Here is a 27,765-nt window from a genome sequence, read left to right as displayed (position 1 = left end):
AACACGGCTACCCCTCTGATACTAAATACAGTCTGAAAATCATCAAAATACAACACCAAAACCAAACTCAAGATTTATCAGAGCTGCATACTTTCAACATTACTTTATAGTGCAGAATCCTGGGGAATGAGAAAGTATTGACAAGTCCAAACTGTCTTCATTCCATACAACCTGCCTCAGAAAAATCCTCCGTATCTTTTGGCCCAAAACAATCTCAAATCAAGATCTATTGACACAGTGCAGCCAAGAAGATATGAAGAACCATCATTGCCAGGAGGCGTTGAAGATGGATTGGCCATGTGCTTCAGATGGAAACTGATTCCATCACCAGAATAGCAATAAGATGGACACCTGAAGGCAAACAAAAAATGCAGCCGCCCAAAAACAATATGGCGAAGAGTTGTGGAAGCCAAGCTGAAAAACCTGGGGGACAGCTGGGGAACGATTGAAAGACTTGCCAGAAACAGACAGGAGTGGAAAAGCTTCATCACTGTCCTAAACGCCAGAAGCGTAATGGGAACATGATGACAATGATAAAAAGTAGGTTCTCTCCCCCCGCCAAAAGTATTTTAACAATAGTCCCAACCCCAGTCCTCCTCTTGCAGTTGAATGACTAAATGCATTCTACCTACTTCCCTTCTCCCCAGTTTCCCCCGTTTGTTGTCCAGAGTCAGAAGAGTCCAGGAATTCTGTCAAGTTAGTCTCCAGCCTCCAAAGAAAGTGCTGGCTATGCTGTTCCAGAGGCTCTCCCACCAGACTTCAGCTTTCATTACTGGGTAGAGGGGTCTGCACCAGGGTCCCTCAGACCTGGCTTAAACCCAAGCTACCTCAGAGCCATCACCTGCCTCAACTCAGCTCTATCTATCACCTCAACACCACTTCAGCTCAGCTCTTTCTGTCATCTCAGTGCTGCAACTGTTTTGAACCTGCCTCTATCTTTGGAGAGAAATCTCTAGTACAGAGGACCCTTAACAGAGTCCTTACTGCCAGAGAGGCAGACTCCATAGAAAATATGAAGATCTTTCTTCTCTCTTCTTATCCAGGCTCAACTGTGCCTTACTCCAGTCTTGGTCAGGGTGACCCTTCACCTCTGGCACAGCTGGTGCAGTTTCTGGTCCTTTCATTTCCCACCAGGGTCTATAGCATTTTATTGGTCCCCAACCCAAAAAACGTAACTGTATTTTAGCCAAAATGCCCAAAACTGTTGGAGAACTGAAATGCAGATAAGAACTAACCCATTCACTCACTTCCCCTTGCTCACCAACAGATGCCCGTAAAGAACTCCTCCTATGGAGCCTCTGCCCCGCTCTGGAGTTCTCAGGCAATTCTGGACTGCTCTTCTTTCTGTTCACCAATGCATGTCAATAATAAGCTCCTTACTCTATAGGTAGGCTTGAAAGGATAATATTTTTATTGGTAAATGTTGGTAAACACCAATTTTGCCATACACACACAAACCAAATATTTCCATCAATAATAATCTAAATGTACAGATAGGTAAAGTAAAAAAAAATTCTGCTTGAGAACTTGAGTTTGATTTAAGGCTAAAATGTTGACATGCTGTTGACAGTTCATGTTTTAACGTTATAACGCTTTATGTTTTTGAATCTCCAAGTCTGTGGTTATTAAATAATTCTAACCTGCCCCCTCATTTTCTGAGCCCCCCATAATTTCCTGCAACTGTGAAAATTTAAACAGATAAACATTGGGAAAAAATGTTTAAAACCCATAATTTTGTGCAACTGAAAATTTAAATTGATGAAAATATTTAAAAATGCTTAAAGATAATCATTTATTTTTTATAATTTTGATGGATAATATCAACCACCCTAAAATCAAATTCTGCCAAGCCTATCTATAGGACTTCAGGGCACAGGACTTGCACTTCTATTGGACACAGCTTTTTCTAGTGGAAAGGTATTTTCCATAAGCCATAACAGTGATTTATTTTATTAAAATGGAATTTAAAATTAGTGAGACACATTCTAACAGAAACATGCCAAGCCAGCATGTGCATTAGTAGACTAGAAGGGCACTTTGAATACCACTAGCCTAACAACATACACATTTTTGTACTTCTTGCTATCTTTATTCACCATTTGGCATCAATCAATAGTGTATAGTGAGATAGTTTAATAAACCCTATGGGGCATATTAAATCTGTTCTATTTTATAACTGGTTTGGTCTTGTTTTCATTCATGTAGCTAGTTAAAAATTATCCATTAAAGTAAAATCCTTATAGAGCGTAGGGGAATCTGACTGGTTGGGGAAACAACCTTTGGTACTCACTGGGTATCTATTGTGAGAAACAAGCCAAATGTGTGTGTATGTAGATAGTGTCATTATTCCCCGCAAATAGAAAGCATTCCCCGCAGTTAAAAGCACAGGTAATTCTTTGTATTCAGGTAATGGTTTGCAGATGTTTCATATCCACTCATTTAAACATTAGCCAAATTAAGAAAAATATTTGCTTTATTTTTCATTTATTGAACTGTAAATATCTGGTGCTGATAAAGTTTCAGAAGGTGCTCTGTTACTGTCTGAGATGTCACCCAAGCAGTTAGCAATGCGTGTTAAAAATCAATCAAAACATTAACATTACCTTCAACTAGTGTAATTAAAGGACCCCAAAACTGTACAAATTGGGGGAAACATTTGCTTATCATGGCAAGATAACTGTATTTTCATCAGTACATATGGCAAATACCTTCATTAGAATAAGCTCCACTAGATGTTGTTAATAAAGGGAAGTGAGATTATCCAGAACAGACAAAGAGTCTCCATGGTTGAATTGCTATTTTGCAGTATTTGTGGATATTGCACATAACAGAGAACACCACTTCGTGTCAGACTCTATTGAAAGGACACAAGCCAGTCAATGTAATTCTTCATGAACGCCTTTCACAGTGTTATCACTACTTTTGTAACTAAACTATTTTTTGACATGAAAAAACAAAATAAATGCCAGACAGCATATTCAGTGCTCCTTACATTGCTCCATTCCCGCTGAAGTGGATTAAAGATCACACTACCTACCAGCAACTGCAATTTAAAAGCCCCTGCAGGTATATATAAAAGTAGTATATGCTAATATAAGAACTTTACTGTTTTATTCATAGCTGATTTTATTAATATTTGGCAATTATGTGACACATTACAAGAAGCCCCAGCCAAGATAGGGCTCTCATTGTGCTAAGCACTGTACAAACACATAGTAAGAGACATACCTTACCCCAAAGAGCTTACAACCTAAACAGAGAAGATAAATAAGTTTTATCACCCCTATGTTACAGATGGGAAACTGAGGCACAAAGAGATTACTACTTGCCCAAGACCACACAGGAAGAGCCAGGAAATGAACCCAAGTCTCCTAAGTCCACCTCCTCAGCATGTTTTTAATTATCACCCTTCTTTGCTCCGCCACTATAAAAATTGTATTGTGCACTGGTATTTTTAACCCTTAATAGAGCTTTTTTTTTTTTGTTAAGTAACATGAATTATTCCAATTTCTTCTGGACTCTGTATGAATGGCTTCTGTAAAAGGTTGCATCTAGTGCAACAAGGCACTTTTAATGCCTCTGAACTCAAATAGAGACAGCAGCAGATATTTACACAAAGTTCACAATGTATTTCAACTCACTGTAAATTTGACACCACTTCTGGGATTCTTTTTCACATTGACATTGTTAAGACTGCATGGAAACAAGGCAATTTTAACAATAATAATCATAGTTAATCTAGGGTCCAATAACTAACAAAGGCATTTGCACTGTACTCAATGAGTAACTAGGTTCTCAACGCTGTTGATGGCTAACTATTTACACAGTCTCATTGATTGCAAAGGGACTACTCCTGTACAAAGTTCTGTAGTCTGAAGCAACACATGCATATGTATTATGTTTAATTCTTCTAGAACAGAAGACTCTGGACTCATATATGAATATTGATCGCAATGGGAGCTAAAGTTGCTTAGCCCTTCAAGATCCATCCCATTGCATAAAACATTTGTGTCCAGATGACAAAGGTTGTTGGAAGCATTGGAAAGTATTGTCCATTCACCATAAGCATCTGTTACTGTAATGTTTCCCTGACAATTAGAAGCTGTTTATCTTTACATTAAATTGTTTTTCTGTTACATAAACCTAGAAATTACAAACACCTAAGTTTTACAAACTGGAATGGTGTAATATTATTGGGAATCACCAGATGGCACTACTAAAGAGTTTTACCAGCTTTCTTTAAGTGAACGTAGAGGCCATTAGATCTTGGAAGAAATGCTATAGTTTCAATTGCAGGGTAGAGCTTTTTAGAAGCTGAGGGTATGGCTACACTTACGGTTTGCAGCGCTGGTAGTTTGCAGCGCTGGTCATCCAGCTGTGTAGGAGCAGCGCTGGTGTGTGGCCACACTCACAGCTACCAGCGCTGGTGTGTGGCCACATTTGCAGCATTAGCAGCACTGTTGGGAGTGCTGCATTATGGGCAGCTATCCCAGCATTCAAGTGGCCGCAACGTGCTTTTCAAAAGAGGGGGGTGGGGTGGGGTCTAGTGTGACAGGGAGCGGGGGGAGAGAGAGAGGGGATTTTTGGAGCCAACACTGTGTGTTTAGCTTCCTGACTTGAAAAATCAGAACATGTTTCCAACCCCTTAGTCTTAACTCTTAATTGCAAAACAGCCTGCAGCCAACACGACTCCCCACTGTTTCATTCACTCTCCCTGCCTGCCTCTCATTTGATTGTTTACAGCCAGGTACAGATGATCACAGCAAACAGGAGCTCTGTTTGTTTTTTAGATAAGCGGCAACGGAGCTCCGATCGGAGCTCGTTCACAACAAAACAAAGAGAGGCTGCATAACAAAACAAAGAGAGTAATTTATAAAAGCATTCTGGGATACACCTTATACCCTGGAGGCCAATCACAGCGCTGGTGTGTGGCCACACTTGATGACCAGCGCTGCAGCACCAGCGCTGGAATCCTTATTCCCCATGCTGAGTGAGGTGTACGGCCAGCGCTGCAGCCAGGGAGTTGCAGCGCTGGAAGTGCCCTGTAGGTGTGGCCACTTACTAATTGCAGCGCTGGTGGAGGCTTTCCAGCGCTGCAAATCGCCAGTGTAGCCATACCCTGAGTAAATCACTTGTAAAGTCTGTTCACCACCTGAGTCTCTCTGGCAAGTATTTCTTAAGTGCAGAGCTGTGTCTCTAACATATACCCAAACAAAAAAAAGTTTGGGGTGTCAAAAAACATTACAAAACATCAAGGATGGAAGATTAACTCCTGAGGGTTTGAGGTAAATACATCCTATGTTTTTTCCCTGCGCTCACTCTATGGTGATATTGCTTTTCTATATTTAATGACATTGTAATGAAGTGCCTAAAGATCACACCTTTTAAATATATTTGTATTATCTCCATAACGAGGAGTAATGGTGTGATAAATGAAGGGGAGTGGGGTAGCTCCCTTTTATGGGCACCCAGACTGCCAGTTAACTATAAAATCCCTGGTAGTAGCTGTTCTCTACTTGCTTTACCTGTAAAGGGTTAAAAAAAGCCCATAGGTAAAAGGAAGGGAGTGGGCTCCTGATCACAAGAGCCAATGGGAGGGCTAGAACTTTTAAAATTGAGAAAAAAACTCCCCTTTTGTCTGTCTGTTGTTGTTCTCAAGAAGGAGGGGACAGAGCAAAGACAGAGCTGGAGCTATGCTGTAAACCAGGTTTCTCTCTCTCATTTTTGTAAGGCTTCTGTAGCACCTCTGTGCTAATCCCAGGTGCTTTTGTTTTGTTTGTAACCTTTAAGCTGGACCTCAAGAAAACCATTCTTGATGCTTAATTATTATATTTGCTCTTTTTAAATCTAGCCATAGCCTAAGTTCCAGATGTATTTTCTTTCTTTTTGTTTTTAATAAAATTTACCTTTTTTAAGAACAGGATTGGTTTTTTTGTGTCCTAAGAGGTTTGTGCATATGTTGTTTAATTAGCTGGTGGCAACAGCTGATTTCCTTTGTTTTTTCTCTGCTCTTTGCCGGGGGAGGGGTGGGTGTGTGTGTGTGTGTGTGTGTGTGTGTGTGTGTGTGTGTGTGTGTGTGTGTGTGTGAGAGAGAGAGTTTGAGGGTACCCCACAGGGAGGAATTCCCAAGTGTACCTTCCTGGGGCAAAAGGGGTTTTTTGCACTTGGGTGATGGCAGCATCTACCCATCCCAGGTCAGAGAAATGAGGATTTTTACTCACTAAATTTATGCCCAAATAAATCTGTTAGTCTTTAACGTGCCACCAGACTCCTTGTTGTTTTTTTTTAGAGAGAAGCTGTAACCTTGGGCGTGTAATACCAGCCTGGAGTGGCCAGTATTAATTTTTAGAATCCTTGCGGGCTCCCACCTTCTGCACTCAAAGTGCCAGAGTTGGGAATCAGCCTTGACAAATGGGGAGAAATTAAACAAAGGAATATTATTATTATTATTATATTATTATTATTAACAGGATGGTACTTAAAAAAACGGTTATCCACCTTTTAGTAACTGTTGTTCTTCGAGATGTGTTGTTCATGTCCATTCCAAGCAGGTGTGTGCGCGCCGCGTGCACGCCAGCCGGAAGATTTTCCCCTAGCAGCGGCCATAGGGTCGGCCCTGGCGCCCCCTGGAGTGGCGCCACTACGGCGCCCTATAAAGGGGCCCGCCGACCCTCCACCCCCTCAGTTCCTTCTTGCCGGCACTCCAACAGAGGGGCAGGAGGGTGGGTATTGGAATGGACATGAACAACACATCTCGAAGAACAACAGTTACTAAAAGGTGGGTAACCTTTTTTTCTTCTTCGAATGGTTGTTCATGTCCATTCCAAGCAGGTGACTCAAAAGCCTAAACCTAGGTGGTGGGGTCAGAGTTCACTGCTGACTGGAGTACTACACGGCCGAAGGCTGCATCATCCCTAGCTTGGTGCGTGATTGCATAGTGCGACGAGAACGTGTGGATAGAGGACCACGTGGCCACTCTACAAATCATCTGAGTCGGGATCTGAACCAGGAATGCCACAGGGGAGGCCTGCGCCCTAGTGGAGTGGGCCGTGACCGGAGGGACAGGGGTCTTAGCTATGCGGTAGCATTCCCGGATGCAGGTAGTGATCCATAAAGAGATTCGCTGAAAGGAGACCTTTCATCCTATCCACCACCGCAATGAAGAGCTGAGTCAAGCGTCTGAATGGCTTGGTACGCTCGACGTAAAAGGCCAAGGCCCTGCGGACATCCAGGGAACATAACCTCCGCTCCTCACTGGAAGAGTGAGGTTTCGGATAAAACACCGGGAGAAAGATATCTTGTCCCATACGGAACTGTGAGACGACCTTGGGGAGGAAGGCCGGGTGAGGTCTAAGTTGGACCTTGTCCTTATAGAAGACAGTGTACGGGGGCTCGGATGTTAACGCCCTGAGCTCCAACACCCTCCTGGCCGAGGTGATCGCCACCAGGAAGGCGGTCTTGTACGACAGGTACAACAGGGAGCACGAAGCCTGAGGCTCAAAGGGAGGTCCCGAGAGGGCGGAGAGGACCAGATTCAGGTCCCAGGCAGGAGCCGGCTGACGAACATGCGGAAATAGCCTGTCCATACCCTTGAGGAAACGCCCAGCAGGTTCACAAACACCAAGGTACCCCCCTCTCCTGGATGGAAAGCCGAGATGGCCGCCAAGTGAACACGAATCAAGGAGACGGAGAGGCCCAGTTGTCTGAGGTGGAGCAAACAGTCTAAGACAATGGGGATTGGGACCCCCAGTGGATTGTGACCTCACTGACCCGACCATATTGAGAAGTGCTTCCATTTGGCCAGGTAGGTGGCCCTAGTTGATGGTTTCCTACTACCGAGCAGCACCTGTCTGACCTGCTGGGAGCACTGCATCTCCACCGGGTTCAGTCATGGAGCATCCAGGCTGTGAGGTGGAGAGATTCCAGGTTTGGGTGGCGGAGGGAGCCCCGGTCCTGCGTGGTCCGGGAGAAGGGGCAGCATTAGGGGCACCTGAACGGACATGTGCAGGAGCGATGTGTACCAATGTTGGCGCAGCCTCACCGGAGCTATCAGGATTACCCGTGTGTGGTCCCTGCGAATCTTCAAAATCACCCTGTGTATCAGGGGGATCGGAGGGAAGGTGTAGAGCAGACCGACCCCACAAGACTGGAGGAAGGCGTCCGACAGAGGGAGCAGAATCGTCGGTACTTTCTGTTTTCCCTCGAGGCGAACAGGTCTAACTGAGGAAAGCCCCAGAGCTGGAAGATTAAGCATACCACATCCCGTCGGAGGGACCACTCGTGACCCCAGAATGAGCGCCTGAGGGTGTCCGCCAGACTGTTCTGCTCCCCCGGAAAGTAGAATGCCATCAGGTGGGTAGCATTGTGGACGCAGAAATCCCACAACGCGAGGGCTTCCCTGCACAGGGGAGAGGAGCGTGCACACCCCTGTTTGTTGATATAAAAGACCGCCGATGTGTTGTCCGAGAGGACTGAAACACATCTGCCGGCCAGTTGGGACTGGAAGGTCAAACAAGGCAGGCGAACCGCTCTCAGCTCCCTGACATTGCTATGCAACTCGAGGTCCTCCGGCGACCACAAGCCCTGCGTCCTGAGGTGTCCCAGGTGCGCTCCCCAACCCCGATCCAAGGCATCCGTTACCAGGGAGAGGGAGAGTTGAGGGGCAGCGAAGGGGACACCCATGCACACTTTCTGTGGGTCGAGCCACCACCGTAGCGAGCTTAGCACCAAGTGGGGAATGGACACCACTGAGTCCAGGGGGTCCCTGGCCGGGCGGTATACCGTCACTAACCAGGACTGTAGTGGGCGAAGCCAGAGTCTGGCATGGTTTACCACATAGGTGCACGCCACCATGTGACCCAACAGCTGGAGGCAGATCCGCGCCGTGGTAATCAGGGCACGGTGCAGTCCGAGATTAGCTCGGAAATCGCACGGAACCTGGATTCCGGAAGGTACGCTCTGGCATGGGTGGAGTCCAGAACTGTCCCTATGAACTCTATTCGTTGCGTAGGAGACAGGGTGGACTTGGCTTCATTCAAGAGGAGGCCGAGATTGAGAAAGGTCCGCCAGATGAACAACACCTGGGCCTCCACCTGCTCCCTGGTGCGGCCCTTTACGAGCCAATCGTCCAGGTAGGGGAATACCTGGATGCCCCGCCTGCGCAGGAAGGCCGCCACAACTGCCATGCACTTCGTGAAGATCCTTGGTGCAGCTGACAAGCCGAACGGGAGCACCGTGAACTGCAGATGGGCGTCGGCCACAACGAACCTGAGGTACCGACGGTGTCAGGGAATTATGGCAATGTGGAAATAAGCATCCTTTAAGTCGAGGGCGGCATACCAATCTCCTGGATCCAGGGAGGGAATGATCGAGGACAGGGAGACCATGCGGAACTTGAGCTTTCGTACAAACTTTTTCAGCCGCTGCAAGTCCAGGATGGGTCTCAGGCCCCCTTTCGCCTTCGGTATCAGGAAATACTGGGAGTAGAAGCCTTTGCCCCTGAGCTCCCGAGGGACTTCCTCCACCGCCCCTGCCTCCATGAGGGACTTCACCTCTTGAATTAGAAGTTGCTCGTGAGATGGGCCCCCGAAGAGGGATGGGGAGGGGGCTGCTGGGGCAGGAGGAAAAATGGATAGAATATCCCCTCTCTACTGTGCAGAGCACCCAGCTGTCCGACGTGATTCGGGACCAGGCATGGTAGAAGGGGGACAGATGTGACCCAAAGGTAGGGGTAGAAGGATCCAGAGTCTCGATAGGTAGGTCGCCCTCAACCATACCATCAAACAGGGGGCCTAGGCCCCGATGGCAGTCTCTATTGACCGGACGCCTGGCTGGAGGGGTGGCGTTGGTGACGCCTCCTGTCATTTCTGCCCTGCCTGTGCCCCATCTCCTGGTGAGTCTGGGGCTGGTAGGGGCGTGGGGCCGCCTGCGGCCTAAACTGCCTGCGCTGGGTCGCAGGGGTATGCAAGCCCAGCGAGCGAAGCATGGCCCTCGAGTCCTTTAGGATATGCAGACATTTGTCCGTCTTTTCAGAAAACAGCATCTGCCCCTCGAAGGGGAGGTCTTGAATAGTCTGCTGGACCTCATAGGGAAGGCCCGAGACCTGGAGCCAGGCTCCCCGCCTCATGACTAGGCCCGTGGCCAGGGTGCGCAAGGCTGAGTCCGCCACATCTAGGGCAGCCTGGAGAGAGGCTCGGAAGATCAGTTTCCCCTCCTCCACCAGGGCCGAAAACTCCGACCTCGACTCCTGGGGAAGGAGCTCCGTAAACTTCGACATGGCTGAACACGTGTTATGACCATATTGGCTTACGACTGCCTGTTGGTTGGCAATATGGAGTTGTAGGCCTGCCGTAGAGTACACTTTTCTACCAAAGAGGTCAAGTCTTTTGGCATCCCTGCTCTTTGGTGTTGACCCCTGAAACCCTTGACGCTCCCATTGGTTGGCTGCAGCCACCACCAGGGAGTCCGGGGGGGTGTGGGTGTACAAGTGTTCATGCCCTTTAGAGGGGACGAAATAACGCCGCTCCGTTCTCTTGGCAGTAGGGGCCAGTGAGGCTGGCGTTTGCCATAAGGTATGGGACGTATCCGTTATGGTCTTGATCAATGGGAGAGCCACCTTGGATGGCCCTGAGGGAGCCAGGATGTCTACTACCGGATCCACGTCCACCTCGATTTCCTCAGCCTGGATTGCGAGGCTCTGAGCGGTTTGCTGGAGTAGTTGTTGGAGGATCCGAGTGTCCTCCAGGGCCGGTGCCGCAGCCGTGCCCAAGACTGCTTCGTCTGGGGAGGAAGACGAGGAAATTACTTGGATCGGCCCTTCCTCAGGTGCATGCAGCCCTTCGGGGTCCGGCGGCACATGGTACTGAGGTTGCGGGGCCAATTCCGATTCTAAATGCGGCACCGCAACCGGTACCGGGGTTGCCAGTGAACGGCTTGGCGTATCGGGAGGTGCCTGTTGAGCCCGAACTGTAGCCGCTGCTGGTGCCGCTGCCCGGCTAGGGGGTGCTGAACTTGGATATGGCACACCCCTGCCCGACGACGGTGCCGGTGGAGGAGGCAGCTGCGCCGGGGCCACCGACGCCAAGGAGACCGAGGCCGACCTTGATCGAGGACCAAACGCCTGGCCTACCGACTGGTGGTAGGCCCAGGGGGTCCAAAACAGCCACTACGAGGGCGGATGCCATTGCTGCTGCCACTGTGGGTAAAGCTGGTGGCTCATCCCCGAAACCGATCTCCTGCTCTGTGACCGGCTGGAGCGGTAGGAGTCTGCCTCTGAGTCTGAAGTCTCTGAGTAAGAGGACCTGGGGGGAGCAGCACCCGGTGCCGTTGGAGAGCAATGCTGAGGCGGCAGGGAGCCTCTTACCTGGTCCGGTGCTGCCCTAGTGGTGCGGTGCGGGGAAGGAGGCGACAGCATGGCCGGCTTGCCCTTTGATTGTACTGGGGGTTGGGTCATGGAAGGCAACTCTCTACTACAGTGTGGGGAGGCCGGCGCCGGGAGTCTCATCAAGTCTGAGGCTGCCTCAAATGCCTCCGGTGTCGAAGGGAGGCGCAAGTCTCCGCTGAGGTCCAGGGATCTAGGCCGATCCGGACTCGACCGCCTTCTCTGCGGTGCGGGAGTCGACGGAGCAGCCGAGGGCTGTAGCCCAGCCTGTCCGCTTGCACCCACGGACGGCATCGGCCTCTGGGGGTCCTGGTGGGGAGACCATTCCCTAACCGGCTTTCTCTTCTTAGCAGGCACCGGAGACGGTGAGCGGTGCCGCACTGATGCTGACTTCCTATGACCCGACTCTGTTCGGTGCTGGGTCTTAGATGACTTGGGCTGGGCCCTAAGTCCTGATGCCGGTGCCGGGGCGCTCCGCACCGAGGAAGACGTGCTGGGCACCGCCTCGGCCGGTTCCAGGTCCAAGGGTGGCCGCAGGGCAGCCTCCATCAGGAGGACTCTAAGTCTTTGAGCTCCGTCTTTGAGAGTTCTCGGGCGGAAGCCCTTGCAGATAGAGCACCGGTCCTTTTGGTGGCTCTCTCCGAGGCACCTCAAACAAGCAGAGTGCGGGTCACTCTTGGGCATGAATTTCCCGCAGTCCTTGCAGAGTTTAAACCCGGGGGACCCGGGCATGCCCCAACGGGCGACGAAAACGTGGGAGGGAACCCCCCAACTACCAAGAACTATATACAAATGACCTAAGTAAACTAACTATATACTAACTATCTACACAGACTATACACGAGGATAGGACACTGCTAACTTGCTATGCAAGAGAAGTTCTAGCTAGCCATCACCGGCGGTAAGAAAGAACTGAGGGGGTGGAGGGTCGGTGGGCCCCTTTATAGGGCGCCGTAGTGGCGCCACTCCAGGGGTCGCCAGGCCCGACCCTATGGACGCTGCTAGGGGAAAATCTTCCGGCGGGCGTGCACGCGGCGCGCACACACCTGCTTGGAATGGACATGAACAACTACTCGAAGAAGTCGTCTTTATTCAGGCCAAATTTGATGGTGGCCAGTTTACAAATTAATTCCAGTTCTGCAGTTTCTTGATAACTACAAAAAGTAATTTTCCCTCTCTCGATATTCACCCCTTCTCTAGTTCACCCCTTCTTGTCAACTGCTGGAAATGGGTGACATCCACCTTGACTGCATTGGCCTTGTTAGCACTGACCCCCCACACACACTTGGTAATGCAACTCCCATCTTTTCATGTGTGTAATATATGTACTGCTTACTGTATTTTTCACTCCATGCATCTGATGTAGTGAGTTTTAGCCCACGAAAGCTTATGCCCAAATAAATGTGTTAGTCTCTAAGGTGCCACAAGGACTCCTCGATATTTTTTCCAATACAGACTAACACGGCTACCACTCTGAAACCTTAGAAAAATATGTTTATGCAGATACGAGATCTAGCTAGTCAGTGAGGGTTTGTTTATATGGAGATTTAAGATGTTGTTATATGAACTCAGCAACTGCTAATGGGAGGTCAGGTTTTTTTAATATATGTAGATTAGTATAAACTTCTATTCTAAACATACTTAATACAAGTTTTATACTTGTTTTCCAATTTTTCTTTTCTAAAATCTCCCTGTCTACTTTTCTAACACAATTGCTTGCCCTGCTAATGCCCTCACTGTCTGAATCAGGACTTTCATCTAATACTTTGTTTCCATTCTGGGGAAGCTCATGTTAAATTATTTATTATTATTAAATTATATTTTCTTCTCCATTCTCTTGGAGCAAGTCCAGAAATCATCTGGCTCCCATGTGACCAATATCTTTCTCTGGATTAAAGAACCGGGAAAGAATATTACTATTCTCCATTGAATAAGAATTGGGATGTTGCCCTAAGGCAACAATATACTTTAAGACTGATAGTTCCATCCCCTTATCCCATCTTATAAAAACCACAGGCTACTGCATTTTTAACTAGATGCGTCTATCAGCCAATCACTTATTCACAAAGGAGGCACAAACATTTTGATTACAATGATATTGCTCAGTGAATGGAATCCCATTCTTCTCCCACAGTCCCTTTGTACATACATACATACTGTGAATTTTAAAGTAATCTACAGCAATAAAAAGTTCTACCTCTGAAGGAAATGGCCAGGTTACATCAGGATCCTTGTCTGTTCAAAGTCTCAATTTAGTAAGTTTTGTTTTCACTGAATACTCTTCTATTTTTAAAAACACTCATTTACATTCAATTCATTATAGAGATCAATGCACTTCTTAGCCGTAAGGAAGTACTTAAACACCTGGGAAAGAAAAGATACCATCATTTTATAATATGGCATTAGAAGATTTGTTCTGGGACAGCCTTCATGCTGACCTCAAGCCTCCTGTGAAATATTGTAAGGTTTCTGGGGATGCAGCATGCGACCATCTAGTCTCACTGTACGTGAAGTTTTAGGGTATTTTCACATTTAGTTAAGTTTGTGTATTTCTGTAAATAACATTTTAAATTATGTCTAAATTACTCAGACTAATTTGATGTGGTATACAAAAAAACTTCTCTTTTAAAGTATGGTGACCGTCACTAACACATTAACTGCCATAACTCACTTGAACATTACAATGAAAGAGAGAAACAGGATTAAGAATGACCCAAACCTGAGCCAAATATCTGGAAACCTTGACATTAACAGAGACAAGGAAGCATTCTTTGTTATTATTAGATCTGACACGGGTAGCAAGAGCTCAGTGCAATGTGATCAAGGAGAGCTTACAGCCACCACCTCTCAGCAAGTAGCAGAATTTTTGAAAATGTGCCTGCTCTTTGATGGAGACAGGAAAAACCAAGAGCAGGCAGAATTCTTCACAGAAACTAAAAATATAAGGCTTATATTAAGTATAGACAATATACATCAGGTTGTGGAAGCCTACACATTTTCATTTGTTTATGCCAGCAGAAACCACAGCTTCTGGATGAAACCGCTTGTTCCATAACCAGAATGGAAATGCCATCACCTCCCTGGATACAGAAGGAAGGAAGGAAAACACACACCTTTAAATTAAAGAAGGCAAAATCTAATTTGCCACATTTCTTTGATCAGCTTATAATATAGCTTTTAATGTTTCAATTTTTTCCCACAGTACAAAAACTACAGGTCATCAGATGAAATTAATAGGCAGCAGGTTTAATACAAACAAGAAGGGTTTTTGTGTTTTTTAAACACACAATGCACAATTAACCTGTTGAATTCATTGCCATGGGATGTTGCAAAGGACATACTAGGTCCAGAAGAGAACTAGACAAGTTTATGGAGGCTAGGTCTGTTACTGGCTATTAGCCAAGATGGTCTGGGATGCAACTCTGTGCTCAAGGTGACCCTAACCCTCTGACTAGAAGGGAAAGACTGGGGTGGATCTGTCCAAGAAGCTATGGTTCTGGACGCTATCAGAGAGAGTATACATGGTTAGATGAACCATTGGTCTGATAGAGTATGGCTGTTATGCTCTTGCTCTATGGAAAAAAGTGATTCACTTCCATGGCCAGTGGTCTATCATTTGGCTTGATGCAGGCAGCTTATTTGTACTGCAATTAAAACTAAGGTCCACACTGAGGAAAAGTACTTTATTGATTGGCCCTAATAACCTTTGAAAAAGTTAGAATAGGCTTTTGTTCAGGAGAAAAGGTGTATATAGCACTACATAAAAGGGACCCTGCAGATCCACAAGGTAGAGTTGGATTGGGATAGACTTTTGGTAGCATAGGAAAAATTAAAGTGATTTGGACAGAAGGGTGCTGGTTCACAACACCCACTAATGTTTTTCCAGTTTCAAGAGTAACTTTTTCCACTCCCTAGTCAATCCCTCCCTCACCCAATCCTCAGTAGTCTTCCCAAACCCCCTTCCCCTCAATCCAAAAAAAGAGAAGAGGGGCAAAAAAAAAAAAAATGTTTACTACTCTCCCAGCTGAGATCTTGTGTGTAGTGCCAAAAATATAGCTATAAAAGTGAAATATCATGAAGTTTTGTATGGATGGTCAGGTACAGTACGAGTCCTAGGCTGCCATTTAAAAACAAAATGGAAATAGTTAGACCTTTTCCCTTGCAGAAATAGAGCTCCGAACAACCTGATCCCAGTGAGGCTTGTCACTATGAAAATTTTCTTCCCATCCCAAGCAATGGACGCAAATGAGTCAGTGAAGCCCGGGGGACTCAACATCTCAGTTGTTCTCATTGATCAATATACAGATGATCAAGTAAGCAACCACACATTAAATTGGCTCCCACGTCCCAGTCTGAGGCACCAGTACCTCATTTCAGTTGGGTTTCCTCCAGGAGAGAAAAGATGCTATTATACTTCAACAGAGCATTCACTTTTAAGTGGAATGGAATGGTATAAATCAGGGGTAGGCAACCTATGGCATGGGTGCCGAAGGTGGCACGCAAGCTGATTTTCAGTGGCACTCACACTGCCCGGGTCCTGGCCACCAGTCCAGGGGGCTCTGCATTTTAATTTAATTTTAAATGAAGTTTCTTAAACATTCTGAAACCTTATTTACTTTATATACAACAATAGTTTAGTTATACATTATAGACTTATAGAAAGAGACCTTCTAAAAAGGTTTAAAATGTATTACTGGCACGCGAAACCTTCAATTAAAGTGAATAAACGAAGACTCGGCACACCACTTCTGAAAGGTTGCTGACCCCTGGTATAAATCTTCAGCATCATACATGAGGGAAGCAGGCAGCAGCAGAATCTTCCCTCCATCAGATGGAGCAAAGCAATTAGCGAAATCCATACACAGATTTCCCTTCTCCCCCATCACTATGGGTTAAGGTAGCAGAAATACCACATCAACATCTACAGGAAGTACACAGTGTTACTTCTGGCCCTGGTAATAAGAATGCCTTTGGATCCAAAAAAAAGGGATGGAAAAAAAGGAACCACCAAGATGGAAAAATATCATGGAACCCATGGACGTATGTATTGTTGACACTGCACGTACAGGGAGTTGCGAGGCACAGAGACCAGTAGCATTGCAGTAGCAGTTTAGGCACAATTTCCTATATTTCCTTAAAGATCTCCCCAAATAAAGAACAGACCTGGCCCCGCAAAGCATATGAAATCAGAGGAACTTGCAGCCCAAGGAGCTATGCCTGCAGGCAGGTTATGTAAAACTAATATTCTTTTACGAGTTTTAAACATGCTGCCTTCCTTTTCTAAGTAATGTGTCTCTTTTCTTGGAATTGATTATACTGTATTTCTTAAGTAGGACTTCTGGGTGGGGACCAAAAGTGGACTGAACATAAAATTAGCATGTATTACCCCTTTGAATCATATTTAATACTTTCATTATATACTGCCTTTTTAAAGACAGTACTATATTTTATTCATTGTAATCAATGTGCTTTGAACACAGCTTTCCTCCAAAAAATGAGGAAAATTTCAGAATAAGCACAATCTATTCATAAAGAAAAGACAAGGTCATGAAACACAGAGGAAAAGAAATGAGGGGGGGAGGGGAAGAGGGAGAGAGAAAATTCTCCCTAGGTTAGTGGCAGAATCACTGTCTGACTTATTCAAAACCAGACTGAGCAAATCAGTTCAGATTATACTATCAGGAACCATCAGAAGCAAACAGAGTAGACGACCTGTAAATATGTTCCATAATACCAAACCACTTTAACAGTGCATCACCGTATATTATAATACAAACACCTTCCTCTCTCACTTTGAGATTTAAAGCAGATTTATCCTTTCACTAGCAGAGCTAGTGAAATCAGTAAGAATAATTGCAATGCTAGTTTTCCCATGGTCTGGACTGAGGTCATCACTGAAATTTTGTTTTTAAACTCTGGTATTTTAAGTTTTCCCATGCATTTAGTTCTCTTATATGGTTAAGTCACCTCCCGCCCCTCCCAAATCTGTCTCTTCTACTGGTCAAGGAACCCCTCCACAAACCTACCAAAGTGTATGTTGAAAGGTTTACAATTAAAACTGTGGAATAAATACATCTCCAGAAAAATCTCGTGAACTCAAATGGTGAACTTCCCTGTTGCAAGTTTGATGTATATGGTCAAGAAGCCATGATTTCAAGTACTATCCTATCCAAAACAGTCACGGTACCAAATGATAGGGCTACAAAATACCACCTGAAGAAAGTTTGCCAAAATAAAAATGGGAAAATTTATTATCTTTTCTACTAAAGCAATGCAGATCTTTTGAGATTACACATTGGTCTTTGCAAGTGGTTTACAGCTAAATTCATACTTTTCAACTCTGTAAAAAATTAGTCAAAGTTCATAAAAACAAAGACACAGGGGAAGTTGGTGAAAAGAGTCAGACTATAATACCTGTTAATGGTGATGAACAGAGAAAGCCCAACTGTTATTTTAAAATTCTGACATTCTCTGCATCATTAGAAATCCAAGTCCCTTAACATGGGATGAGGTGTAAATATTTTCATTAGGAAGAGATTAAAACATGGGTACATTATTTGCACATTTTCAGATCTGTAACAATGGCAGTTCTACTTCCCAATAAGCTATGAGGAATTGATCAGATACAACCGTTAAATAATGGAATTTGATCAAGAGACTAAACATTACTTAGTAGGTTCTACATGCACATGATGCAAGGGGAGGAGATTTATAGACCCGTACATACGATACAAGACAAACTGTTACAATTGTCAAACGTGCGCTGGACAAATTTAAAGTTTATGGAAAAGTCTTGTAGGCTTGTTTCATGAAAACAAGGTCAGAAGCACATTATTGTATATATTTTTCCTCCAAAATTATCTTCACTTGGCCTCCTGAGCTTTCTTGGCATTCTGTTTTTCTTTTGCCTAAAGGTAAAAATAGAGAGCATGTTATACTACGATGAGACTACTACCTACTTTTGTCTACAACTCAAAATATACATGACTGTGTTACCTCCTGGAACATAGAACACAATTAAAAGTGGCTTTTGTTACAGTAAAATATCAAACATAATTTGGATGCTTGTCGAATGCCGCACATGAAGTTACTAAACCTTAATATCTCTGGGCATATGCTTATATAACACAAAACAGATTAAAGCCCTCTTGACTCTGTGGAAAAATCTGAAAAAAACCCCACACTTTACTTAAAAACAGTTTAGTCTTATGTTTCTATCTTTTTTCACATAACTAAGGAGAGATATCCAACAATAAGATTTTTATTACTCTGGAGATCATCTGCTCATGCAGTTTACTCTACACCTGACAATCATAATCCTCCGTATGAATATCACAATTGGAGCAGTGGGAAGAATCATATAAATCAAACAGAAAATGAGCTCAAGTGAGGAATTATCAGTTGATGAGCTCTGAAGCAACAAAGATCTTTTTACTAGTATTTTGCTTCATCATCAAGAAGCACAAAGGAAGAAAAATACAGAAACTAAGAGTGAGGTTATTTTCAAATAGAATTTCTTGTTCAGTTTTCCACAACGTGTTAAAAGTCTACGTTCCATACAAATGGACGTAACTGTTTTGCAACAAACTTGCAGCCTGGTACATCTTTTCATAACACCATTTAGTAAAATACTAATATGCAAATTTTGGTTTTACCAATATTCAACTAGAAAATGTTGTGTTGAATAGTAATGTGAGACGATCAGACAGGCAATCATTTCCCTTAGGATGCAAAAAAAAAAAAAATCTGTCATTGTTAAAATAGAAATCCCTCTCCATTTCTTTCTTGCTATTCATCATATCATTTGCTGTGGTAGCTACACACTAAACTAAGATCAGCAACAGAATTCTGAGGGGTGACATTTCTCTTGATGTGTATATATGGAGCTTTAAATCAAGCTAAAAACTTTCTTTACACACAGATCACACTAATATGCCAAAAAGATACAATCAAGACATTCTCACTTATCTCAATCATTTAAGTTTGAGGCAGTTTTCACATTAAATCTTAGAAGCACCTGGTGGCATTTACCTTGATGTCACATGACTTAACCTCTTCCTTTTATATACAGATTTTAAAGACTAAAATGATATTGAGAAAGATTATTCACCCGTCCATATAGTAACTGTGGTCCTTTGTATAAAGGTGTGCATGCACCTAGCTCTGACTGTTGCTTGTTACTGAACTGCTTTGGCTCTAACTAAAGGACCCTGAAGTAAAATTCTTTGTGCGCCGTTACGAATCCTCTAAGTCAGGGGTCCCCAATCCCCGGTCCGCGGACTGGTACCAGTCCGTGGCCTGTTAGGAACCGGGCCGCGAACCAACCCCTAGCACATCAAGCGGCGTGTCTCCGGCATGGCCCCTGAGCCCCGCCCCCTCAGAGCCGCGTGGTGAAGGGGCGGGGCTGCGAGCTCCAGGCTGAGCTCAGCTGCCTCCGCTTGGCGTGGAGCTCCCAGCCCCGCCCCTCACCACGCGGCTCTGAGCGGGGCGGGGCTCAGGCCCCGCCGGAGACACGCTGCAGCTGTTCAGCGAGGCGCTGAGGCTATGGGTGAGGTGGGAGCCGGGGGTAAGAGGCTGGGGCCAGGGGGGTTGGCTAAGGGACAGGGAGTCCTGGGGACAGTCAGGGCACAGAGAGGGGGCAGAGGTTGGGGGGGCGGTCAGGGAGCAGGGAATGGGGGGGTTGGATTGTGGGTGTTCTGGGGGGGGTCTGTCAGGACTCAGCAGGGGGGGAATGGGATAGGGGTTGGGGCAGTCAGGGGACAGGGAGCAGGGGTGGGGTCCCAGGGTGGTGGGGGTCTCTGGGGGATGGTGAGGGGATTCTGAGGGGGGTGGGTAGTCGGGGGGGCAGGAAGTGGGTGGGGGTCAGATAGGGGGCAGGGCTCCCACTAATTCTGCATTATGGTCAGTTGTATAATTATTTCATTATATATTACAATAATAGAAATAAAAGTACAAAAATAAATGTAATGCGCTTGAATCGTCCCAAAACCATCCCACAGGTCCGCGGAAATTTTTTTTCTACGAAACCAGTCCCTGGTGCCAAAAAGGTTGGGGACCGCTGCTCTAAGTCACCAAGTCTCCCCTGAAGTTCAGTAGTGAGACACAAACTCATAATATGTAACTTAATACAAAAACCATACAATGCTGTTGGTAACACAAGACTGCAAAATATATAGTTTAATTAAAAATAAGAAAATTCAAAGCTGGCTTAATTTCTCTGGGTCACAGTTAAACTACTAACTGTAAGGAAGTTTCTTCACGTTTGCACATGTACAGAGAGAGAAGTGAGGCCAACTATTTAAGGCTCTTTAAGAGTTTTTCTGTCTCCATTTCACATGGTAAAAACATTAGACAAAAAACACTAGGAAGTGGCAGAGACCAAAATGCCTTCACCTCAAAACAGTGGTCCTAACATCAACTGGTAAAGCAGTGATCTGCGCAAGCAACTGGGCTTCTAAACTCCCCTCTTACCCCAACCCAAAATGTTCAATTAAATGGAGATGCTTGTTAAGCTAAATAAATAGCTATTTATTTAATGTAAGAGTCTAACATCAGGAATACATGTTATAACTACTGCATATGAGACATATATGCAAGCCAATAACATAATAAAAACCCCAATTAAGTTAGCTGTTTGAATAACCTAGTTTAATGATCTTACCAGGGAGACAACTGAAACAATACATACTTTATTTAAAGCTTAAATCAAGGCATGTTTAACAGTAAATCAAAACTATCAGTGGAAGAAGCATAGAAAGGAAACAGCAAAAGTTAGGAAAGATCAGACAAAAGAAGCAGACACGTACAACACGATGCAGCAATACAGCCACACATGGGTTGCCATCTAGTGTTCACAGATAGTATAGACGGGGTCCTGGAATCTAATAAGACAAAGGATACACAGACCTTGTGTGTGGATAAGTTTTAGATTTCCGTGCTCCCCTTGAGGAGATAAGTTATAGGGGTTCTCTATACCAGAGTATATTGTATGTCTCTCAGAGGTATGAATAAACCATCCATTAAGTGACACAGGTTACACCGACCTAAGTGCCAGTGTGGACAGCACTATGTCAGTGCTGCTGATACAGCTACTGCCCCCGGGGAGATGGTTTTATTATGCCAATAGGAGAGCTTTCTCCCGTCGGCAGTGTCTTCAACAGATGCGCTACAGCGGCACAGCTGCACGCATTTCTAGTGAAGACAGATTCCTTTTGCCCTCCACTTCACTAATATAGTCGTTATTGAAAGGCCCCCTGATTTTACAGCATATGGAGACTTTGGGCTATCAGGGAAGACACTCCCTGGAGCTTTTGCTCAGCAGAGTGTGTACCCCCCCATCTTGGTGAGCACTCTGCATCTTCAAAACACAGGGCTGGAGGTGGGGGGGAATCCCCATACATACTTGCCATTTAGTAGCACACAGCAAGTTTAACTAAATAAACCTCTTCCACTTAAGAATTCCAGTTTTAGAAGTGCAGCTACATTTCTGTTCAGGTAGAAAACATGCAAAATACATGAATTAATACATCTTGCTTCTTTAAAAAAGTCGTACAAGAAATGCTCACCTTCTCTACCAGTGGTATTAACTGCTGGTGTTCTGCTAAAGTTTTTAACAATTCCATGATGAAAGGCAGGTAGTTATGTTTTCTTCTAATATTTTCAATCTGAAAATTAATTGCAAACATTAATGGAACTGCTAAGTGTCAGACAAAAGGCACCTCTCTCTCATAAGAGTTCTCTTAAGGTTACATCCTCTTTTTGAGCCAGTTACCAAGTTCAGGTGGTGAGGTTTAGAGCACTTCAGATGCGTCGATGCATTACACAAAGTTTGTATGGCATAAATATAAACCCTCCTTAAGACTCATGCCACCTTATATCATGCCACTTACCAAAACACTCAACCTGACAATGAATAGACAGCTAGAATGTTGTAGCTCCTGCTTAACATGCTGACAAATGCTGTTTAATTGTGCTCCCCATCTCTCATTTTATATTTCAACTATAAGCTCTTTAGAGCATGAACTGTCTTTTTGTTATGTATTTGTACACTCCCTAGCACAATGGGGCTCTGCTCCAGGACTAGTTCCCTTAGACAAAATTGCAATACAAAAAATAATTAGTAGTATTTATCAATTTTTGACATCAGAGGAAAGATGCTTTACAGAGATAAATCCTCCTAATATATCTCATAGCACTTTGTCATATAGCAAAAGGCCTAAATATGCAGAACAGAAACAGAATTTAAGTTCTTACAGGTGACAAAGGTTTCAATAAAAAAATTCTATCTTCAGGGAACTAGTAAAATAAATAAGTTTATCTAAAAGAAATTACTGTATACATATGCATTTTAGTAAAAAGCTTTAGGAGTATCTCTCTTGATGGTGACCTGCATAATTTAAAATAAATTTATTTTCTATCCTACCAAGGGGCAGAGAGATATTCATAGATATTAAAGATAGGTAACCATACAGGTTTTTTCCCCAACTCATTCTCTTATTTCTCTAAACATTCCACAGCATGTATTCTGTAGGTATAACTAACAATGGAGCTAGATGGCCATCACTTTGGAGAAACTAAAGCAAATAATTTTGAAGTTGCCTATTTGTTGTTTCTTTTATATCCCCTGAAATCATTGGTGACCGGCTCCAAATGTTGATCAAAAAGGGTATGTCTACACTGCAATTAAAAGTGCGCGGCTGGCCTGTGCCAGCTGACTCAGGTTCACGGGACTGTTTTAGTTGCTGGTGCAGGTTTTCAGGCTTGGGCCTAGGCTCTGGTGTCCTCCCACCTTACAGAATACAGCCCAATCCGAAATGTCTGCATCACCAACTAAAACAGCCTGAGCCCAAGACTGCTGTGGGTGTCTAACTGCACTGCAGACATATCCCAAATCTTTCCCCATTTCTATGAATACAATTAAATGCATTCAGATTACTTCCTTATTTAAGATAATCAGTCAGAATCTCTGTTAAACATGACAACTTCTTCTGCACTTCATTCCATTCATCAAAAACTAGGGGCTGGACTTCAAAAAGCAAAGAATATAAATATGCTCTGCTAGTTTCTAAACAGTGTATAATCTCACATCCGTACCTAATGTAAAGACCAAAAAAATGCAAGCTGTTTCTATGCCATATTCAGGGATCACAGATATGTTCTGATACAGAGCAGCAAACAGCTAAGTATTTCCATTTTTCTGTAGTTCATCGCCAATCCAGTACACACATCTGATAAGCTGAGTATCAAATGTTCTTTATTAACTTAAAACATACCCTTATAACAAAGAAAGGCGGAAAAGTTTATTAGAAATATCAATCTTATCAAAGGAGTTTAGAGGGATGACTCCCCCCCCCCAAAAAAAACCCACCACTATAGCAAAAAAAACAAATTCTGAGAAGTAAAAGAATGCCACTATAGAGCAGAATTAATGGTGACCATAGTTGTAACTTCTTGAGGCACATGCAACTGTCTCTGTCCAGGAGTTCTACACGTCACTATTTACAAAAGCTTTTTGATGAACTTTTATATATACACACACATACTTGAATGGGAGGAGATGGCAGAATAGGGGAGGCTCAAAGAATATACATAAGAAAATGTGATTGGTTTACAATCCAAATAAAAAGAGTAGATAAAAATATCAGTTTCCCAGGTATCTAGAAAGAAAGATGGTGAGTAAACAAACCAATAACTCAGGAGTAAGTTGATACATGTGAATAATGTAGTGCAGTGCCTTGCTAATATCCTTGTAATTCCTCCAGCCCTGATGTGAAGGAGCATGAGATTGGCCTCATTTTCAGGCCTCACATCAAGTTGGCTCTTCATTATGATCTTCCTGACAGTTTTACTATGAAAAACAAAAAAACTACACGTACCTTGTATCTTTTTAGTTTTTGGTTCTCTTCTTCAATTAACATCTGATATTTTGCAACTTCTGACTGAATAGAACTTAATATATTACCACTCTGGTCTGTATCCATTGGCTCTTCCTTAAAGAAAGTAAAATGAATGCAACAAAGTTAGAATTTTATAAAAAGTCTGGTCTGTACAGTGTTTATACTGCTATTACCTAAATTAATATTTTTAGTTTTTTAAGGACTGTGGTAGCAATATGCTACACCTATTTGGCTAATTCTGTCTTAGTGTTGTACAATGGGGCCCATTAACATAATATCTGAGCATCTTCCATTTAAAAAAAATCAATGGCAACATAAAGTCCATAACAAACTTCATAGTCTCTTGGCACATCTCCCTTTGTGGAGTAAAAACACTGTCAGGGTTTTTCTTTTCTCTCCCCCCTCTCCTTTACGGGGCAGGAATAGGTTAGTTGCAAAATAAATAGTAACTAAAACATTATTTTTATAACCCTTCTAAGCAAAAAGCGACAGTGGCATGGAACTACTGCATTATTTAAATATCATATCCTACCTCTGAAAGTTGCTGCTGTAATTCTGCTATCTTCTGCTCATATATCATTTTTCTGTCAGACACAATGGCCATAAGGTTAAATCTTATCTCCCCTTCACTGTATCTAAAAGAAGAGAACATAGTTTTCAAAATTAAATAATTTGCACAGCAGCTCCAAATAAACAAACAAAAGTCCTCTATGGTTTCCTTAATTGTAAATAAATATTTATTTATTTCACATTAAAGTTGTGGATATTGTTTTACTCTTATTGTGAAACAAAAATCACATCATAGATGACTGCATTGAACAACACTAAATATGGCAATTAGTCCAATAGTATCTTTTACAGCACCTGCACCAAAGTTTATTTGCCCCACCTGAGCTTAAATGTTAATCTTTCTGTTTATATAATCTGACTGTTAGTTAACTGCTTATTAAAAAATAAAACGTGAGAGTATGAGAAGACTCCCTTTAGTAAGTGTCCTCCATAACTGAGATCATAAAATAAGTTGTGTTTCTAGCCCAAGCTGTTTTGGAGCTGTGATTTGGGAAGGAGGGTTAAGAAGTTAGGAAAACTGATGGCAGTAGCTTATTTTTAGAAAACTAAACAAAAAAATAGAAAACTACTTTTAAATCAAAAAAAAAGTTAGGAATTGGTTCTTTTGCAGTAAAAAAAGTTATACATGTACGTTCTTCAAAAAAAAAAAAAAAAAGCAGCACTTAACATTTACTTTTGTATTCGTTTCTCTATGACAGGCCTGACAGCACTGATCCAATCATCTTGATTACAGGCACCTAGATAGGAAACATAAAAAAGGGTTTTTTAAAAAGTGCCAGCTTTGCTGCAAATTCAAAACACTGATAATTCAGGCTACTAGTGGATCTCTTCTCTGGAGAAAGACAATTCTAAACTGTTCAAAATGGTCTTTTTGAAATAGGAAGTTAATCACTGGTTCTTGTTAATATCTTTCAGTAATCTACTGAATAATATTTAGACAATATTTAGAAAAGCAACAGAAGTGGAGTAGATTTTAAAAGGGAGGAAAAGGTCTAACCTTTACTCTATTACTGGCAGGGGAAAAAAAGCACAAGTCATTTGGTAAGAGCGTAAAGAAAGAAATTTTGTTTTCCAAATTGGGTGGGTGGGTGGTGGAGGGAGCAAGTATATGAAAATCTTGATTTTTTTCTCATCCAGTAATTTCTGCCAGAAATTTAGAAACTTGGGAAACCTTTATATCATTAGGATCATCTATTCTTCCATTCTGTTCTCCAAATTTTGGAGGGTTCCTCCTCATGTTTTAAAACAATACTTAGCACTTGCAAAGCATTTGAACAGTAAGGGCTTGTCTAAATGAACATTTAATGTGCATTAACCGTTCCTTGTAGCACTTTGATCTACTCTCATTTCAAAAAGAGGACTAGATCAAAGAGACCTAAAACTCCATCTGTAGTTTTATCTGTATTCTTCACTTCCAGTCCTAAACTGTTGCACAGCATGCTTTTAAATTCTGTATTTTGCTATAGTAGTGAGTTGAGCAGTTATTATATGCATACTCCCCAATCCTGCAAATGGATTCCATGTCAACAGAGCCTTATGTCCACAGAAAGCCCATATACTTCAATTATATGACATGCAGGTCTGACTACATCAGGGCCATTGTCTGGTAGGAAGTCCCCCCTTAAGCAATCAGAATCTTTCAAAATGAAAGATTCACTATATTGAAACTAATAATCTTTCACATTTGTCTTAATATTTGAGAAACTGTGACAAAAATCCACCTTTCGATGATGCATTTACTTTGATAGTTTGTACGTTACCATAATAAATATTACAAGGAACAAATAAAGTATCAATTTAGTGCCAAGTAGTGAAATTTCTACTCTCATAACATTAGGATTACAAAGATGACTAACATGCTCCCTGGAATATAAAAAGGAGGTGGAAGGCAACATGAAAAAAAGATATGGAAACAAGAACTGTTCCAGGTGAAACTAGCTAGTTTAATACCAAATAATAAGACTGTGCAAATCTTAAAAATTAGAACAGACATCTGATAGATGGTTACATTTTAAGTGGAATGAAAAGATTTGATTTAACTTCTTGACTTAGCATTAACAGGCTCCACTTCTTTGTACCAGTTGATTTTGCCTTGGAACTAAAATATTAAAGGAATGAATAATAAAATTCTGAGATTCTGACATCACAAAAACTAGTTGAAAGGAAAAACCTGAAAAGGTGTGGGAGAGGACTAATCCAGTTAATCATCCTTTTCAATACAGTGTCTAAATAAGTCTCTCAGTGAAAGATCAAAAAGTATTAACAAGAACCAGCTGTTATCTCAAAAGGACAGTTGTTTTGGTCACATATGGCCACCAAAAACTTAAAAATGCAACAAGGTACAATGTTTAAAAATTAGTCACAGTGAACTGAAAACTTACCTAAATCAATTGGTCCTTCCCTTAGTCCATCTAGTTCATATAGCCTTCCATTAACAGGAACATAGCTTACAAAGTGAAATGCATCTTCTTCTTTTGCTGATGACTTTGCATCAAACTCAAACATTTGTTGTCTAAAAGGTAAACAGAGACCATGCTGAAGTGAGAGAGAAAAGATTACTGGATTTTGTATGATTTGTAACACGCACAACTTTTGTTACCTGGCAAAACTATTGTGAACCTGCCGAATCACTTCAGAGTTGCTTAGTGCCAAACCTTTCATCTAAAAATATATATAAAAAATAAAATAAGATAAAGAGAACATAAGCCAGTTGTTCAAATCAGCATATACCAAGTATAAAAAAGTTAGTTGCACTTACCGCAGCATCAAAACTTTGTGAAAATTCTTTAAATTCTGCTAGTGTCTCTCCTAGATGGATATCTTGATGGATACAGTTTAATAGCACACTTACTATGGCTTGAGTAGCACAAGCATTGTTTATTACCTAGAAAGAGGTATGGAAAGTGAGGACCAGTTCAT

At 43.0% G+C, this 27,765-nt stretch overlaps 1 protein-coding gene across 2 annotated transcripts in view; it reads right to left on the bottom strand.

Moving 5' to 3' along the window:
• Nucleotides 1-17,603: 17,603 nt before the first annotated feature.
• Nucleotides 17,604-27,765, bottom strand: part of UCHL5 (ubiquitin C-terminal hydrolase L5) — a 30,093-nt gene continuing 19,931 nt past the window's right edge. For both annotated transcript variants that reach the window (XM_045026655.1, XM_045026653.1), the window contains 8 exons: nucleotides 27,605-27,730; nucleotides 27,446-27,507; nucleotides 27,228-27,358; nucleotides 25,520-25,583; nucleotides 24,809-24,911; nucleotides 24,256-24,369; nucleotides 21,946-22,044; nucleotides 17,604-18,288 (listed from right to left, as the gene is read on the bottom strand). In XM_045026655.1, coding sequence (XP_044882590.1) covers nucleotides 18,244-18,288; nucleotides 21,946-22,044; nucleotides 24,256-24,369; nucleotides 24,809-24,911; nucleotides 25,520-25,583; nucleotides 27,228-27,358; nucleotides 27,446-27,507 — 618 coding nt within the window. In that variant the 5' untranslated portion in view covers nucleotides 27,605-27,730 and the 3' untranslated portion in view covers nucleotides 17,604-18,243. The remainder of the gene's footprint in view (nucleotides 18,289-21,945; nucleotides 22,045-24,255; nucleotides 24,370-24,808; nucleotides 24,912-25,519; nucleotides 25,584-27,227; nucleotides 27,359-27,445; nucleotides 27,508-27,604; nucleotides 27,731-27,765) is intronic.

This window comes from Mauremys mutica, chromosome 8 (genome assembly GCF_020497125.1).
Source record: "Mauremys mutica isolate MM-2020 ecotype Southern chromosome 8, ASM2049712v1, whole genome shotgun sequence".
Taxonomy (NCBI): Eukaryota; Metazoa; Chordata; order Testudines; family Geoemydidae; genus Mauremys; species Mauremys mutica.
Note: the sequence above shows the minus strand (reverse complement) of the source record. Positions and strands in the feature narration are given on the sequence as shown.